General features: G+C 49.8%; 1 protein-coding gene across 1 annotated transcript in view; it reads left to right on the top strand.

Annotated features, from left to right (window-relative positions):
• Positions 1-14,904: 14,904 nt before the first annotated feature.
• The window catches only part of USP22 (ubiquitin specific peptidase 22), a 33,861-nt gene continuing 30,841 nt past the window's right edge, over positions 14,905-17,924 (top strand). The window contains exon 1 of the mRNA XM_059907013.1: positions 14,905-15,216. Within this exon, the coding sequence (XP_059762996.1) occupies positions 15,079-15,216 (138 nt within the window). The 5' untranslated portion in view covers positions 14,905-15,078. The remainder of the gene's footprint in view (positions 15,217-17,924) is intronic.

The raw sequence follows: 17,924 nt of genomic DNA, 5'->3' as shown, positions 1-17,924 counted from the left end.
ATCAAGATAGACCATATCCTGGCCATAAAAACTAACCTCAACATATTTAAAATAATTGAAATTTTATAGAGTGTGTACCAACTACAATGGCATCAAACTGGGTATCAGGACTTCCCTGGCGGTCCAGTGGTTAAGACTTTGCCTTCCATTGCAGGGAGTGCTGGTTCAATCCCTGGTCAGGAAGCTAAGATCCCACATGACCTGTGGCCAAAAAACCAAAACATAAAACAGAAGCAGTATTGTAACAAGTTCAATAAGGACTTTAAAAATGGTCCACATCAAAAAAAAAAAAAACTTTAAAAAAAATTGGGTATCAATAAGAGAATGATAACAAGAAAATCCAAAAACTTGGAAGCTGAACAACACACTTTTAAATAATCTATGGATCAAAAAGGTAGTCTCAAGTTAAAAATACATTGAACTGAATGAGGGACTTCCCTGGTGGTCCAGTGGTTGAGACTTCGCCTTCCAATGCAGGGGGTGAGGGTTCAACCCCTGGTTGGGGAACTAGGGTCCCACATGTCTTGCAGCCAAAGGGCCAAGACATAAAACAGAAGCAATATTGTAACAAATTCAATAAAGACTTAAAAAAAAATTGTCCACATCAAAAAAAAAACTTTAAAAAATAAATTAATTAAATAAAATAAATAAAAATACATTGAACTGAATGAAAATGAAAATAGAATACAAACTACTACACATAAAATAGATAAGCAACAAGGATATACTGTATAACGGAATTATATTCAATATCTTATAATAACCTATAATGCAATATAATCTGAAAAAATATATAACTGAATCACTCTGCCATACACCTGAAACTAACACAATATTGTAAATCAACTATACTTTAATTTTTTAAAAATGGAAATACTTAGGTATAAATAAAAGATGTATAGGGGCTTCCCTGGTGGCGCAGTGGTTAAGAATCCGCCTGCCAATGCAGGGGACATGGGTTCGATCCCTGGTCCGGGAAGATCCCATATGCCGCAGAGCAACTAAGCCTGTGCACCACAACTACTGAGCCTGTGCTCAGAGCCCACGAGCCACAACTACTGAGCCCATGAGCCACAACTACTGAAGCCCGCGCGCCTAGAGCCCGCACTCTGCAACAAGACAAGCCACCACAATGAGAAGCCCACACACAGCAACGAAGACCCAATGCAGCCAAAACTAAATAAATTAATTAAAAAATAATAAAAAAAATGTATGTGGAAAGGCAAAGGAACTACAATAGCTAAAACAATTTTGAAAAAGAATAATAAAGTGGGAGGAATCACTCTACCTGATTACAAACCTTATTATATCGCTCAAACTTTGTGATGTCGAGGGATAGACACATGGATCAATGGGACAGAATTGAGGACCCAGAAGTAGCTCCACACAATTATGTCCGTCTGAGTTTTGAAAAAGTTGAAAAAGCAATTCAGTGCAGAAAGGATAGTCTTTTTCAACAAACGGTGCTGGAGCAATTGGATAGCTATAGGCAAAACATATAATAAATAAAAAATAAAGAACATCAATCTAAACCTCACGTCTTTCGTAAAAATTAATTCAAAATGAACCAAATTTAAATGTAAAACATAAAATTATAGGGTTTGGGGGTTTTTTTGGCTACGGTGCACAGCATGTGGGATATTAGTTCCCCAACCAGGGATGGAACCTGTGCCCCCTGCTGTGGAAGCACGGAGTCTTAACCACTGGACTGCCAGGAAGTCCCTAAAATATAAATTTATAAGACTTATAGAAGATAGGAGAAAATTTGGCGGAACTAGGAGTTGACGAGTTCTTAGACATGACACTAAAAGTATGTTCCATAAAAGAGAAAATTGATAATGTGGACTTAATCTTAAAATCTTTTGCTTTGCAAAAAACCGTGTTAATGGGCTGCAAAAACTAATTACGGACTAGGAGAAAATATTTGAAAATCATATATCTGAAAAAGGATTCATATCTAGGTTACATAAAGAACTCTCAAAACTCAACAGTAAACAAATGGACAATTCAATTTAAACACGGACAAAGAGGGACTTCCCTGGTGGTCCAAATAAGGTTTAAAATTAAAATTAAAATTATTCATCCCAAATAAGGTTTAAAATTTAAAAATAAAAAAACCCACATGACAGATGTTGAGTTTCTTACCACCTCCAACCGCAGGCTTCTCAACCTAAAATGAAGATAATAAAGTGTGAGACCAAAGGTGTTACCCACCAGAGTTCTTGGCCTCCTTAACCAGTAGAAATTGACCAGAGGGCAGACAAGAAATTCAGGCAAGGCTTTATTGGGGCCGCTGATGCAGCAGCGGGGAGGGAGAACAAACAACAGGTTCCCTTGTTTGCCAGCTCCCTGAGAGGGGGCGGGCTTGTTCCTTACATGGGGTGAAGGTAGGGGTGTGTCCAGGGGTCGGGTCAGAGGGGTGGCTTAGGTGTTTTGCCCACCCCTTAGGTGGTGTTGAGTGCAGGGGGCATGCGCAGTCCCCTGTTTTTGCTCCCGGCTCTTCAAAAGTGGCAGTTGGGTTTTTTGGTCTCTTTGTATCTTTTGTCCAGAATTTACCCCAACTGTGCATGCACTCAGTTACCTTTAGTCCCATATAGTTTCCTTGTATTTTGCTGCTTGTGTGTCCAGGTGCAAGCACTGCAGCAAAGGGTCCCAGGTCCCTGCCTGTCTCAAAGGCAGTTGTGAAGAACCACGTAAGCTGTGATCAGTGAACTGTAGCTGTTGCTTTGATTGCTGTTGGTGGGGTGATTGTTGCAAGAATACGAAGTTGCATAAGCGGGCTTTCCTCTGATGAGGGCAGAAAAGAAAACATGTTTTCCCGGTAACTACAGAGGTTTCCTGGAGTTATAAGAACTTCTCTTTAGTGATGTGCTTTGTATGCTGCTGCTTGGAACTGGAGGGTGATGACTTGAGGCCCCTCCCCAGTGGTGTGCACATGTCAGACCACCCCTTCCTCCCGGAAACCTCCTGCCCAGCTCCACGTTTTGCCCAGGTTACTAAATGGCCAGAAGAACGGGGATCTGATAACAGAAGAAAGCTGTTGCTGCGTCAGCCAGAGACACAGACACACGTTCTGTTACTTGTGGTTCCTAGGACATGTTCAGCCTCTTGGCAGGAAGGGGAGTTTTACTGCTCCTTACTGAAACTTAAGAGAAAAGCAAGTGCTGTGACTCCCAGAAATAAGAAAGGTGATATTCCTTCCCTGGAAGGAAGGGTTTAAGACTTTTTAAAGTGTCCTGCAGTGTCCTGTTGCCTATTCTAACAAATAATATCTACACTGTATTTCTTCAAATCCTCAATCAGATGTAATATTCAAGAGGAATATCCATAAAGGCTGTGTCAGATGCGATGAACATTTTAATAAGACTAACTTTTCCACAGGAAGCTCGTGGCATCTAGGGCTAGAACGGTGCTGTCCAAGACAGTAGCCACTAGCTACCCATGACTCTTTAAATGTAAATTAATTCAAAAAAATTAAAAAATTCAGTTCCTCAGTCCCACCAGATGCAGAACATTTCTACCACCCCAGAAGGTTCTGGAAGAATGTGCTAGATGAGTCACAGCGAGGGCACGTTACCCTTGACAAACAGCCCTTCTGCCCTCTGGTATTTCCACCAAGTATCTCTAGTCCAGTGGAAGACATCTGCGTGTCAGACAGTGAGCTGTTGTCAAATGGAAAAAACGAAACATTGGTCACTGGGAATTGAACCCGGGAGTCTGGCCGAGAGCACATCCCTGGAGACAGCCATGCCACCTGGCCCTTCCGGAAAGAGAGCGCGGCGCCAGGACGGGGCTGTCCCCACTTTGAGCGCAGGGAGTCAGCCCTCTGACTCGGTCCTGTGGACGCAGAAGCATCCCCCCAACACACGCGCGCACGCACAGACACGCACACACACACGCCTCAGGTGTGTGCAAAAACTGTGGGAGGCCTCCTAAGAAGCCAATCCAATTTTACGTTCACCAGGAACAATTTGGGTTTCGTTTGAATCAGAATATAAATCCATTTGACGGTTGCTGCATCTGAATCTTGGCTTCATGAGACATGGTCCGACTTGCTCCTCTCTCCTATATTCAGTCCCAGGACTTCCACTTTCTGAACCTCTGGGTGTATTTAATACATGGAAAAAAATCCCCAAATGGGATTACAGTACTTATGGAACATTTGTAAGTTTTCCATTTAAGAAATCACGCAATTTAACACGCAAATACAGTGTGATGTATTTGTGTTGTTTACAGGAGAATTACAGAATTCACGGGAAATCTACTCCCAGACAGCTGCCCCAGAGGCTGTGCTGGGACAGGAGTGTAGGTGCCATGCGGAGCCGCACCTGTCTCTCTCCCGTCAGTGTCTCTGTGACTCTGCAGTCAAAACATGAGGACCAGGGCTTCCCTGGTGGCGCCGTGGTTGAGAGTCTGCCTGCCAATGCAGCGGACACGGGTTCGAGCCCTGGTCTGGGAGGATCCCACATGCCGCAGAGCAACTAGGCCCGTGAGCCACAACTACTGAGCCTGCGCGTCTGGAGCCTGTGCTCCGCAACAAGAGAGGCCGCGACAGTGAGAGGCACGCGCACCGCGATGAAGAGTGGCCCCCGCTTGCCGCAACTGGAGAAAGCCCTCACACAGGAACTAATAAGACCCAACGCAGCCAAAAATAAATAAATTAATTAATTAAAAAACCCAAAGTTTAAAAGAAAAAAAAGTTTGAAAAGAACAAACAAAAAAACGTGAGGACCTTTTGACTATGAAGCCAGGACAAAGGCCTGGCCCAGTTGCCTGGGGCTCCAGCGTCAAGTGGGGCACGGTGCCTTCAGACGGTGCCACTCAGAGCGGGCCCATTCTTCTTCCACTGGGCACTAGGGGGCGTCTGTACTGGGACTCCCGGGGGACGTTGCTCGTCTGTCCCTTTCTTCCCGTCTTACCAGCTACCCTTGCCAAGTGCCTCTCACTAGAATTGTGCATAAGTAATTCAGGCTACGCAGAGTAGACTCTTTCCATTCTTTATATTCTTCTAAAGAAACCCCTTCCTAAAGCAACTCCATTTCCCCTTCGCTGTTTATAGAGGACATTTAAGGAGGCTAAGGAAAAAGAGAGCTGCTCACTTCAATATTTCTCTATTGTTTTAGCACAGACTTATCCAAAAAAGAGACTGTATACTTCTAAGCATGTCTGTATTCCTGAGATGGTCACATCCCTCTGTGAGGCAGGGAAATTCTGTCTCTGAGATGAAAAAAGCTTTGATCTCAAGGTTTCTCCCAGGAAGGCAGTAAGTTGTCAGGGCTCAAAAAGCTGCAGCCTCTGCCATTTAGCAACTTAGAGACTTTCAGCCACTGAGAAGGTATTTTGGGTTTTTGAAAACACTTATGACTCTCACACATTCTGTTTAAGTATCTATAAAAACCTATTTTGTACCCTTGTTGCCCACAGACGCCCCATCAGCCATGGCACAGCAGGGCCCATGACATTCCTGTGTCAGTTAAACCATCTGATCTATGAGATAAAATGGGAGGTGAGGGCGGGGTGGAAAAGCACACAGTGTGAGCCCAGGAGCCTGGGGCTCAGCTCCGTGGAGCCCAGGAGTCCAGGCCTGGCCTTAGGACATCGTGAGCGCTCAGAGGAGTACTGATGGCGTCGTCTGTGGAGAAACGCACCGCATTTCCTCGCTTCCCATTTCCTTTGTATTCATTCAACCAATGCTTATGCAGCACTTACTGTGTGCAGGGTACTGTGGGAGCACAAGGAAAATACGGGCACAGCTCTGGCCCACAAGACACGCATGAGCTGGGGAGAGAGAAGAATATACAGTCCACGTGTAGCTGGGGCAGGAGGAAATGGTATGCAGTGTAGGGGAGTTTCAGTCACACTGCTGTGGGAATCCAGGAGATGGAGCTAGGAAGTGCATCCAAGAAGGCTGCATGGAAGAGGAGACATCCGTGTGGGACTTGGAAGGATGGGAGAATTCGGACACGTCCATTTCACCCTTGGGACATTAGCAAGGGCACAGAGGAACAGACAGAATGGTCAGTTCTTTTTTTTTTTTTTTTTTTAATTTTATTTATTTATTTATGGCTGTGTTGGGTCTTCGTTTCTGTGCGAGGGCTTTCTCCAGTTGTGGCAAGCGGGGGCCACTCTTCATCACAGTGCGCGGGCCTCTCACTATCGCGGCCTCTCTTGTTGCGGGGCACAGGCTCCAGACGCGCAGGCTCAGTAGTTGTGGCTCACAGGCCTAGTTGGTCCGCGGCATGTGGGATCTTCCCAGACCAGGGCTCGAACCCATGTCCCCTGCATCGGCAGGCAGACTCTCAACCACTGCGCCACCAGGGAAGCCCAAGAATGGTCAGTTCTTTAATTGGGCTACTGTGAGGATGAGGCATGAGATGTGGGGAAGTAGATCGGGTCGGACTGGACTCTTTTCAGTTGGCAGTGGAAGCCACAAGTGGGTTTATAGCACTGAAACCGAGCAGGACCCTGTGGGGACTTCCTGGGGACATGTCCCCCATGTCGCCTGCTTCTTGTTTGTAGAAAAGCTTTAGCCTCCTAGGCCTTCCCCAAGTCCCAAAAAGAAAATTTTAATCAGAGAAGTTAAAAAAAAAAAAAAATGGGACTTCCCTGGAGGTCCAGCAGTTAAGACTCTGAGCTTTCACTGCACGGGGCGTGGGTTCGATCCCTGGTTGGGGAACTAAGAACCTGCATGCTGCGCAGTGTGGCCAAAGGGGGAAAAAAAAAAAAAAAAAAATATATATATATATATATATATATACACACAGAAACAAAACAATCAAGCAAGACAAAATAATAATAGTTTAGCCATAAAACAAAGTCAAGGACATTTATTTCCTCCTCAAGGGCTGTAGACAAGATCCTGAGCCATATCCTTGAACTGTTTTGCAGGCACTAAAACCGCCACCAGGTGGAAGAAGTTAACTGCATACTGACCACCAGCATGTAGACCCCAGCATAGTTGGAACCAGAAGGTTGATAATGTTAATTTCCAAAACATCACCCTGTCACCTCACCACCAACCAATCAGAAAAATGTCCACAAGCTGATCACATACCCTACAACCCTCACCCCAACACTGTCCTTTAGAGGGACAAAATGGTAAGTCACAATATATCTTACTGACTTACATATAAAGTTAACAAACCAGAGTGAGGGACTTCCCTGGTGGCACAGTGGTTAAGAATCCGCTTGCCAATGCAGGGGACATGGGTTTGAGCCCTGGTCCGGGAACATCCCACATGCCGCAGAGCAACTAAGCCCGTGCGCCACAACTATTGAGCCTGCACTCTAGAGCCCGTGAGCCACAACTACTGAGCCTGCGTGCCACAACTACTGAAACCCGTGCTCCGCAATAAGAGAAGCCACCGCAATGAGAAGCCCGCGCACCGCAAGGAAGAGTAGCCCCTGCTCACCGCAACTAGAGAAAGCCCATGTGCAGCAATGAAGACCCAATGCAGCCAAAAATGAAAATAAATTAAATTAAATTAAAAAAATAAAGTTTAAAAAAATGAATAGCAAGAGTAAGGAGATGTCAGGGAGGAAAAACTTAAAAAAAAAAAAAAAGGCTGGTGCATCAGTGTGAGATAGAGCTGGTCTTGGTAACCACTTCATTGGGCTGTTAGGAGGGCATTTATATCACGGAACAGTGCTTGGTACTTAGTAAGTATTAAATAAATATTAGTTGTTGCCATTACTATTCATATCACTGCCCTCCTCAAAGCCTGACAAAACCAGGCTTCCAGTCTTCGTTCTGCCATGAAAGCCCTGAGTGTCACTGAGGCCCCTCACGGGCAATGTGGAAGTTAGTGCCTGCTTCCCAGGGCTGCTGTGACAATTACACAAAGGTGTGGATGGGAAAGTGGTTGTCAAGAAGCATGAGGGGTTATTACTATCTTGAGTGTTTTCCAAAAGAAAGTTAAATACAGGAAAGCCCAATTAGTTTCAAAGAAGAAAAATTCTATACACTCTTCACTTTCATTTCACTATTTTTTTTTTAGGTATAAAATTATATTTATTTCAACCAAGGAAAGAAATCACAAGTTACGAATTTTAAAAGCTGACCAACATCACAAAATCTGTAACTGCCTGACACACGTCTGTAATACTTTTTTAATTAATTAATTTATTTTTTATATAGCAGGTTCTTTTCACTATTAAGTGAGATCCATATTCAGTCTTTGCTCCATTTCTGCCAGCAAAAAGGCACTTTGCAGGTATGTTCTTTGCGCGAGATGCTGAATGGGAGGCCATTTCAGAGCCAGGCCTTAAAAACTACAAGTCTGAAGAACTAACAGGGACTTCCGTGGTGGTCCAGTGGTAAAGAATCCACCTTACAATGCAGGGGACGCGGGTTCGATTCCTGGTTCAGGGAACTAAGATCCCACATGCCTCGGGCGCAACTAAGCCCACATGCCACAACTACTGAGCTCGGGCGCCCTGGAGACTGCGTGCCACAACTAGAGAGAGAAAACCTGCACGCCACAACTAGAGAGAAGCCCACGTGCCGCAATGAAGAGCCCGCGCGGCAATGAAAGACCCAGCATGCCTCAATGGAGATCCCACATACCGCCAACTAAGACCCGACGCAGACAAAAATAAATAAATTAAAAAAAAAAAAGAATTAACAAAGGGAGTTTCAGAAAGAATTGAAGATGTAAGGGTTAGAGAGAATGTTCTGCATCATAAAATATTTAAAATAGCCTATCTTAAATAATCTAAACTATTTAAACAATCTGTTATAATCACAAACAATTTAAAATAATCCAATTTGATAGGATGGTAAGTTGAGAGTGGTCACAAGATCCTATCTTCTGATGCAAAATTGGGACTGGTGTGAATATAACAGTTTCCAACTTCTGTCTGTGATTAAAATAAATTTTTTCTTGCAAGTGTTATTCAAACACAGAAACTTTAGAAATTGTTTCCACAGTCTGCAAAAACAAAACAAAACAACCTACAGGAAAGACATTATTTCTACAGTGTTATCTTAGTTGATAGTTTGTTGCTCTGGAGGGAGTCTTGTAACTGAGTCTCTGTATTCTTAACAGATACTTCCAAGATTTATCTGTTACATCTGGCCACAAGGATCACTGGCCTCTTTCTCTTTTTCCAAAGGCATGATGGAAAATGTACAACTCTCCTGGGTTTATTATTTAACAATGAGTTTGATTGTTTAAATGAAGAGTGTGAACTCTGCTGATGAAGAAATTGTGATCATTCAACCTTCTCAGGACAGAAGTTGACACTTGTTGCATCTAAAAAAACTTTTCCCCTAAGACATAACAGTTTTAGTGTTTTATGTAGTGGGCATTACTAATTTCAAACTGAAACCAAATAATACTCTTGGAATTACTTTATTAACACAATTCTGGTTGGAAAGTTGTAACATGATTTGGTGAAATTTTAACATTTCAGGATATTAATCACCACACTTTTCTTATCTAAAATAGCGGGGGAGGGACCTCCCTGGTGGCGCAGTGGTTAAGAATCCGCCTGCCAATGCAGGGGACACGGGTTTGATCCCTGGTCCGGGAATATCCCACACGCCACGGAGCAACTAAGCCAGTGCGCCACAATTACTGTGCCCGTGCACCTAGAGCCCGTGCTCCGCAACAAGAGAAGCCACCGCAGTGAGAAGCCCGCGCACCGCAACGCAGAGCAGCCCCCGCTCGCCGCAACCAGAGAAAAGCCCACGCGCAGCAACAAAAACCCAACGCAGCCAAAATACATAAATAAACAAATAAACAAATAAATAAATAAAATAAAATAATAAGGAGGGACTTCCCTGGTGGTCCAGCGGTTAAGACTCTGCGCTCCCAGTGCAGGGGGCCTGGGTTCGATCTCTGGTCAGGGAACTAGATCCCACATGCCGCCAGTAAGAGGCCGCGTGCTGCAACAAAGATCCCCTGTGCCACAACTAAGACCCAGCATGGCCAAATAAATAAATAAATATTAAAAAAATATAATAAGGAAAATAACATGCTGGTGAGGATGTGGAGAAATTGGAACACTCATACACTGCTGGTGGGAAAGTAAGATGGTACAGCTGCTGTGGAAAACAGTCTGGAGGTTCCTCAAAAGGTTAAACATAAAGTTACCATGGACCCAAAAATTCCATCCCTAGGTATATTCCCAAGGGAACTGAAAACAGCCTCACAAAAATTTGTAGGCTAGAACAAATAATTCTAAAATTTGTATGGAACTACAAAAGATCCTGAATAGCCAAAAAAAAAAAAAAAAAAAACTTGAGAAAGAAGAACAAAGCTGGAAACTGGAGGCAGCACACCCTGACTCCAAACTGTATCCCAGAGCTGGGGTGATTAACAGTGTGGTACTGGTATATAAACAGACACCTAGATCAGTGGGACAGAATTAAGAGCCCAGAAGTAAACACTCTCAGACATGGTCAATTAACCTACGACAGAGGAGCCAAGAATATATGATGGGGAAACGACGGTCTCTTCCAAAAATGGTGTTGGGGGCAATCCCTGACGGTCCAGTGGTTAGGGCTCCGAGCTTCCACTGCAAGGGGCGTGGGTTCAATCCCTGGTCGGGGAACTAAGATCCCACATACCACATGGTGTGGCCAAAAAAAAAAAAAAACAAAAAAACAGGGTGGGGAAAACTGGACAGCTACATGCAAAAGAATGAAGCTGGACTACTTTCTTACGTCACACACAAAAAGACTTGAACTTAAGAGCTGAAATCATGTTTCAGCTAAACCGCACCATTTCCATGTCAAGCAATGTGGGTAAACTATTGAATCTTATATTTAAAAAAACAGAAACTTTTTTTTTTTTCAATTTAACCATTTCTTGGGCAGCAGCTTAAATCTCCACTCATTTCTTTTCGTTCCAGTTGGGCTGCTGGAATTTGCCCCCCACACGAGTGATTCAGTAGTCAGCTTGGACGTGGCTTATCCACAGACTCTGGGGCTCCCCTTCCCTGACTCTGTCCTCGCTTTTCAGTGGCTTTAGTTGTTCTGTGCTCTGTTCTCTAATTCTTCAGTCCAGAAAGACAGCTTCAGCCTCCTGTCTGGGCTCCTGCTAGCGTGGCCTGTCCGCAGTCTATAAGCCATCAAAAACAGGTCTCTTCCTCTGGGCAGGTCCCTTCTTCCATGAGTCTGCTTCCTCACAATTTGGCTCATTCTCCAATGCCTTCAGGTATTTGTATTTGCATTCTGTCAAGAGTTCATAGTAGGCTTCCCAGGTGGCGTGGTTGAGAATCTGCCTGCCAATGCAGGGGACACGGGTTTGAGCCCTGGTCTGGGAAGATCCCACATGCCGCAGAGCAACTGGGCCCGTGAGCCACAACTACTGAGCCTGCGCGTCTGGAGCCTGTGCTCCACAACAAGAGAGGCCGCGATAGTGAGAGGCCCACACACTGCGATGAAGAGTGGCCCCCACTTGCCACAACTAGAGAAAGCCCTCGCACAGAAACGAAGACCCAACACAGCCATAAATAAATAAATAAATAATAAAAAATTTTAAAAAGAGTTCATAGTTGTTATCTGAGAGAGGATTATAGGATATACTTGACCATGTTGAAAGCATAATTCCATGGATGTTTACATTAAAAAAAGTTGAAAACTAAACAGAACAAACAAAAAACAGAAATAGAGAATAACATTTTAGGCCATGTTAGTCCCATGCATAGTGGGAAATGCCTTTTGAGGCAAATACCTGACCATATCACTTATTTTTAAACTGGCCAGCTCCTGCCCATCCTTCTACTCTTAGGTCAGGCACAGGAAACATTTCCGGATCCCCTCCACTGCAACTGCCTGGGCAGGGTTAGGGTGAGAGGTGTCATGGAGTGTTTTCATGTTACCTGGACTTTCCTCTATCTCTGCAATTTCATACTTCAGTCATCCCTCAGTATCCTCAAGGGACTGGTTCCAGGATGCTCTGTAGGTACCCAAACCTGCAGATACTCAAGTCCCTTATATAAAGTGGTATATATAACCTACCCACATCCTCCTGTATACCTTAAATCATCTCTAGATTACTTATAATACCTGATACAATGTAAATGCTGTGTAAATAGTTGTAAGTACAATGTAAAAGTTATGTAAGTTGTGGCCAGCACACGGTTTGCTTTTTGGAAATTTCTGGCATTTTTTTCCAAATATTTTCCATCCGAGGCTGCTTGAATCCTTGGATGTCGTACCTATGGATACAGAGCAATGGCTGTACTGCAATTGCCTGCTAGGGTTCCTATTTATCCCACTACACTGTGGGATTCTTAAAGTGGGATATTGTCAATCATTTCAATGCCCAGCAACTTCCAGATCAATTACTAATGTTTCTTTTTTTTTCTTTTGCTGTGCTGCTCTGCAGCATGTGGGATCTTAGTTCCCCAACCAGGGATTGAACCCAAGTCCCCTGCAGTGGAAGTGCGGAGTCTTAACCACTGGACTGTCAGGGAAGTCCCTGTTTCTCGAGCCCTTAATAAACAACAGGCACGTACTAAGAGCTTGGCATGGATTACCATTTATTCTGTGCTGTAACCCTTTAATGTAAGCACTGAGTTGGTGTCACCCCAATTTTAACAGATAAGCAATCTGCCTCATGTTACACGGGCAGAAAGTGGTGGAGCCAGAACTCAAGGTTAAGAGTCTGACTTGTTTTCTGGGTGGATGGATGAATGGAACTTCTGGACCTGACTGTTTTCTAGATGCTGTGGAACTTGAGGAAGTCCCCATTCTCCGCCTTAGAACATTTTGTCATTTCAAGTTTTAGTGATTTTTTAAGTATGAAATACTATGATTAATTCTTATTATAAAATAATTCAAATGCCATAGATGAAGTTCTCCCTCACCAGACATTAGCTGTGTTTGATGGGTTTGTTTGTTTCTCCCAGCCCTTTAATAGATACTCACATACAGTATTATTTTTCGGTAAATGTCACCATACTATCTGTATTTTTCTGCAACTTGTTTTATTCATGTGTGTCTTATAGACTTTCCATATTAGTACTTAGAAACCTAGGTCATTCTTTTTACAGCAGCATAGCATTCCCTACAATGCCTAGTTAATAGTTTACTCAATCCTCTGCCTATTAATGGTCATTTAGGGTGTTTTCAGCTTTTTTCCCATTAGAAACAAAATGCCGTGGTAAACAGTTTCATCCATGGCTCTTCTCGGAACTGCTTCTCAAGGATATATCGTGTTTTAATGTTATTTATGTATAAGGCTGATTACAGGGCATTTCAAATCATTATTTATAATCCAAGTAGAGAGCATAGAAATTCTCCCAAGGTTGGATGACCATACTGATAAAAAATGTGATCAATAGATATTGGTGGCCTGAATTCTAAGGGCACATTCTTTTTTTTTTTTTTAATATTTATTTATTTATTTGGTTGCGCCGGGTCTTAGTTGCAGCAGGCGGGTTCCCTAGCTGCGCATGTGAACTCTTGGTTGCGGCATACAGGTGGGATCTAGTTCCCTGACCAAGGATGGAACCTGGGCCCCCTGCATTGGGAGTGCAGAGTCCTATCCACTGCGCCACCAGGGAAGTCCCTGAGGGCACATTCTTGAAACCGAATCATATTTGCAACAGTAAAACTAAAATACTCATGACATTTAATATTAATAGAGGTGAATCACATATAATTTGTAAATCCTAACTATTTCTGAGTTTACTTTTTATTAAACGGATACACCTTTCTTTAACATATCCATAACGTGCCTTACTTCACCTGTGTTTTATTCTGAGAATGATCTTATTAGATTCTCCTATAAAAGTTTGTTTGGGTTAATTAGTTAATTAACATTTGAGAACCTGCATATAACTAGTACTACTCTGGGCACTGGGCGATACTGACGTTAATAAAACACAAAAATCTTTACCGTCATGGAGTTTTCATGCTACGCTGGAAACAGGGAAGTCCCTGGTGGTCCAGTGGTTAAGACTCCTCCCTCCCTATGCAGGGGGCCCGGGTTCCATCCCTCGTCAGGGGACTGGAGCCCACATGCATGCCCCAACTGAGTCCGCATGCCAACTAAAGATCACGCACAGGGCAGCGAAGATCCCACGTGCCGCAACTAAGACCCGGTGTAGCCAAATAAATAAACAAATATTAAAAGAACAAGTAAATAAATTCTTTGGGTAAGGAGATGAAGGATTTAGGGGGCTCGTGAGGTCCAGTAGGGTGGAGAAGGCCTCGCTGGGCAGGCGGCGTCTGATAAAGCCACGGGCTGGGGGCGGGCCGGCTCCAGGCGGAGGGGCTGCAGGCACCAAGGCCCTAGGCCAGCGTCCCGACCACAGAAGCTTCACCCCACATCCCTCCCGCCGGGCCCTGAGCTCTAACTGCCGCGACAGCATCTTTATTTCTCCGTCTTTTCGGTGCGGAGGTGGGCCGGCGCGGGGCGCAGTGAGCAGCCCCCGAGAAGCCGGCACCTGTCCTCACGGACCTCCCGCACCTGCGGGGTCCGCCGGCAGGTGCACAGACCGGCAGGTGCACAGACCGCCCGGAGGACGCGGGACCCGAGCTCCCGGAGCCGTGAATGGGCAGCTCGCGAGCTGGACGGCGACGCGTCGGCGAAACCTGATCGAGCGCGCGAGTCCGTGGTTCCCTGCTTCCCATCGGGAAGTCCAGATTCGCGGGCGGCCTGACCGGATTCACCGGACTGCGACCCGGTGCGGCCCAGCGACCGCACCCCCCCACCCTACCCCACCCCACCGCCAGCTCCGCCGCTGCGGCAGCGCCCGCCGGCGCAAACAGGTACCGTCCCGCCTCGCCTACTCGGAGGGCGGGACGTCACGCGGCCGCCGCTGACCAATGGCGGGGGCGAAGGGGCGGGGCCTCGCCAGCTCCACCCATCACCAGCCCAAGCCCATGGGGGAGGGGCCGCCGGCGGCTGGCGCATGCGCGGTGCGCCCCGGCGGCGATGACGTAGCCCCATCGCGGCCTCGGCTACCCGCGAGCGCAGCGCGGGCGGCGCCCGCCACCCCAGTCGCGCGGCTCCGCTTTGTCCCGGGCCTGTCCCTTGGCCGTGCCGCCCGCAGCCCCGCGTCGCGCTGGCGTCGTCCTCGTCTCCGCCGGCGCCCCGGCGCGAGCCGGACAGCGAGGCCATGGACGCGGAGCTGGTGGTGACGCCTCCGGGCTGTGCGCACCTGGGCAGCTTCAAGGTGGACAACTGGAAGCAGAACCTGCGTGCCATTTACCAGTGCTTTGTGTGGAGCGGCTCGGCGGAGGCCCGCAAGCGCAAGGTGCGCCCCGTGCAGCGCGGCCCTGCGTGGTGGTGGGGGGAGGGGGGCCTCGCTCTCCGTCTTCCCCTCCCCCACCTCCTGCACGCCGGGTGGGGGCGGGGTGGGCGCGGGCGTGCGTGCAGGGGGGCGGTCTCTCCCGGGGCTGCCGGGTAGGAGGGGGAGGGTCCCCGACGCTGCAGCGCGGGGCGTGTCTTAGGGACCCTCCGGGCGGGGTGGGGCCGGGGATGGAGGCGCTGAGAGGGCGAGGACGCAGCTGCCGAGGACGCGGCCTGTGCCGCCCACGCTGTGCAAAGCCTCCGCTGCCCTGGCTGGTGCCTGGGGGTTGCTGGGTCGGAGGCGCGGGGTCACCGGGATGCGGGTACAGCCGCCGAGCGCCCAGAGTTCGCAGGGACGCCCGCCCCGCCCTCTGAGTGCGGGGCGCCCCTGGGCCCAGGTTCCGCAGGGACGCGCGCCCCCCATTTGAGCGCGGAGCACCCCCGGGCCCAGGGTCCGCAGGGACGCGCGCCTCCCATTTCAGCGCGGGGCGCCCCCGGGCCCAGGGTCCGCAGGGACGCGCGCCCCCCATTTGAGCGCGGGGCGCCCCCGGGCCCAGGGTCCGCAGGGACGCGCGCCCCCCATTTGAGCGCGGGGCGCCCCCGGGCCCAGGGTCCGCAGGGACGCGCGCCCCCCATTTGAGCGCGGGGCGCCCCCGGGCCCAGGGTCCGCAGGGACGCGCGCCCCCCATTTGAGCGCGGGGCGCCCCCGGGCCCAGGGTCCGCAGGGACGCGCGCCCCCCATTTGAGCGCGGGGCGCCCCCGGGCCCAGGGTCCGCAGGGACGCGCGCCCCCCATTTGAGCGCGGGGCGCCCCCGGGCCCAGGGTCCGCAGGGACGCGCGCCCCCCATTTGAGCGCGGGGCGCCCCCGGGCCCAGGGTCCGCAGGGACGCGCGCCCCCCATTTGAGCGCGGGGCGCCCCCGGGCCCAGGGTCCGCAGGGACGCGCGCCCCCCATTTGAGCGCGGGGCGCCCCCGGGCCCAGGGTCCGCAGGGACGCGCGCCCCCCATTTGAGCGCGGGGCGCCCCCGGGCCCAGGGTCCGCAGGGACGCGCGCCCCCCATTTGAGCGCGGGGCGCCCCCGGGCCCAGGGTCCGCAGGGACGCGCGCCCCCCATTTGAGCGCGGGGCGCCCCCGGGCCCAGGGTCCGCAGGGACGCGCGCCCCCCATTTGAGCGCGGGGCGCCCCCGGGCCCAGGGTCCGCAGGGACGCGCGCCCCCCATTTGAGCGCGGGGCGCCCCCGGGCCCAGGGTCCGCAGGGACGCGCGCCCCCCATTTGAGCGCGGGGCGCCCCCGGGCCCAGGGTCCGCAGGGACGCGCGCCCCCCATTTGAGCGCGGGGCGCCCCCGGGCCCAGGGTCCGCAGGGACGCGCGCCCCCCATTTGAGCGCGGGGCGCCCCCGGGCCCAGGGTCCGCAGGGACGCGCGCCCCCCATTTGAGCGCGGGGCGCCCCCGGGCCCAGGGTCCGCAGGGACGCGCGCCCCCCATTTGAGCGCGGGGCGCCCCCGGGCCCAGGGTCCGCAGGGACGCGCGCCCCCCATTTGAGCGCGGGGCGCCCCCGGGCCCAGGGTCCGCAGGGACGCGCGCCCCCCATTTGAGCGCGGGGCGCCCCCGGGCCCAGGGTCCGCAGGGACGCGCGCCCCCCATTTGAGCGCGGGGCGCCCCCGGGCCCAGGGTCCGCAGGGACGCGCGCCCCCCATTTCAGCGCGGGGCGCCCCCGGGCCCAGGGTCCGCAGGGACGCGCGCCCCCCATTTGAGCGCGGGGCGCCCCCGGGCCCAGGGTCCGCAGGGACGCGCGCCCCCCATTTGAGCGCGGGGCGCCCCCGGGCCCAGGGTCCGCAGGGACGCGCGCCCCCCATTTGAGCGCGGGGCGCCCCCGGGCCCAGGGTCCGCAGGGACGCGCGCCCCCCATTTGAGCGCGGGGCGCCCCCGGGCCCAGGGTCCGCAGGGACGTTCCGGGACGCGCCAGCTCCCCCCAGGTGTGCACGGGCGCAGGTGCAGAGCGCCGCGAGTCCTAGAAACCAGCCGGCTCTGCCGCTTAGAGTCGCGTGTTTCCCGGCACGCCGGGGATTGGCGGGGTCCCCTGTGGCTGCGCAGGAGCGGGTTTTATTAAAGGAAGGACTGTCTAAAGGCAGGTGGGACTGGGGCGCCTCCCTGAGGTACTGAGGAAACGGTACACAGTGTCCTGTTTTTCGGGTGCAGGTATCATCTAAGCGGTTAGGCTTATTAGTGATCTGGAAATCAGAAAATGACATTATTTCTTTATCTTACCTGAAGAAGCTGTTTTTACCGTGCAGCGCGATTTTGCAGTTCGCAGCCTGAGGGCAGGCGCTGTTAGGGAGTGTCCACCTTGAGTAGCATTTTTTTATGGGAAAACTAACATCTGCTGAGCATGTAGAGAATGTTAAGCACCAGTTTTCTTTATTTTTATCAAAATTGGTGTTGGGAAGCATTGCCTGCTGGGATGAACTAAAGTCGGAGATGAAATAGAATTCTACGAGGATGGGAGTGAGATTCTTGCTGGTGGAGTTGTGTGTCTTTAAAATGAAATCGCCTGGCTGATACTGTTTTTCAGGTGATAATCGTGTTACTGCTCCTCGTTGTTTGTTGGTCAGTATGCATGTGACCCATCTCCACGTTGGGTTGAGGACGGAGCCCCTGCCCTTTTACTCTTTCC

Source organism: Balaenoptera ricei, chromosome 20 (assembly GCF_028023285.1).
Source record: "Balaenoptera ricei isolate mBalRic1 chromosome 20, mBalRic1.hap2, whole genome shotgun sequence".
Taxonomy (NCBI): domain Eukaryota; kingdom Metazoa; phylum Chordata; class Mammalia; order Artiodactyla; family Balaenopteridae; genus Balaenoptera; species Balaenoptera ricei.
Note: the sequence above shows the minus strand (reverse complement) of the source record. Positions and strands in the feature narration are given on the sequence as shown.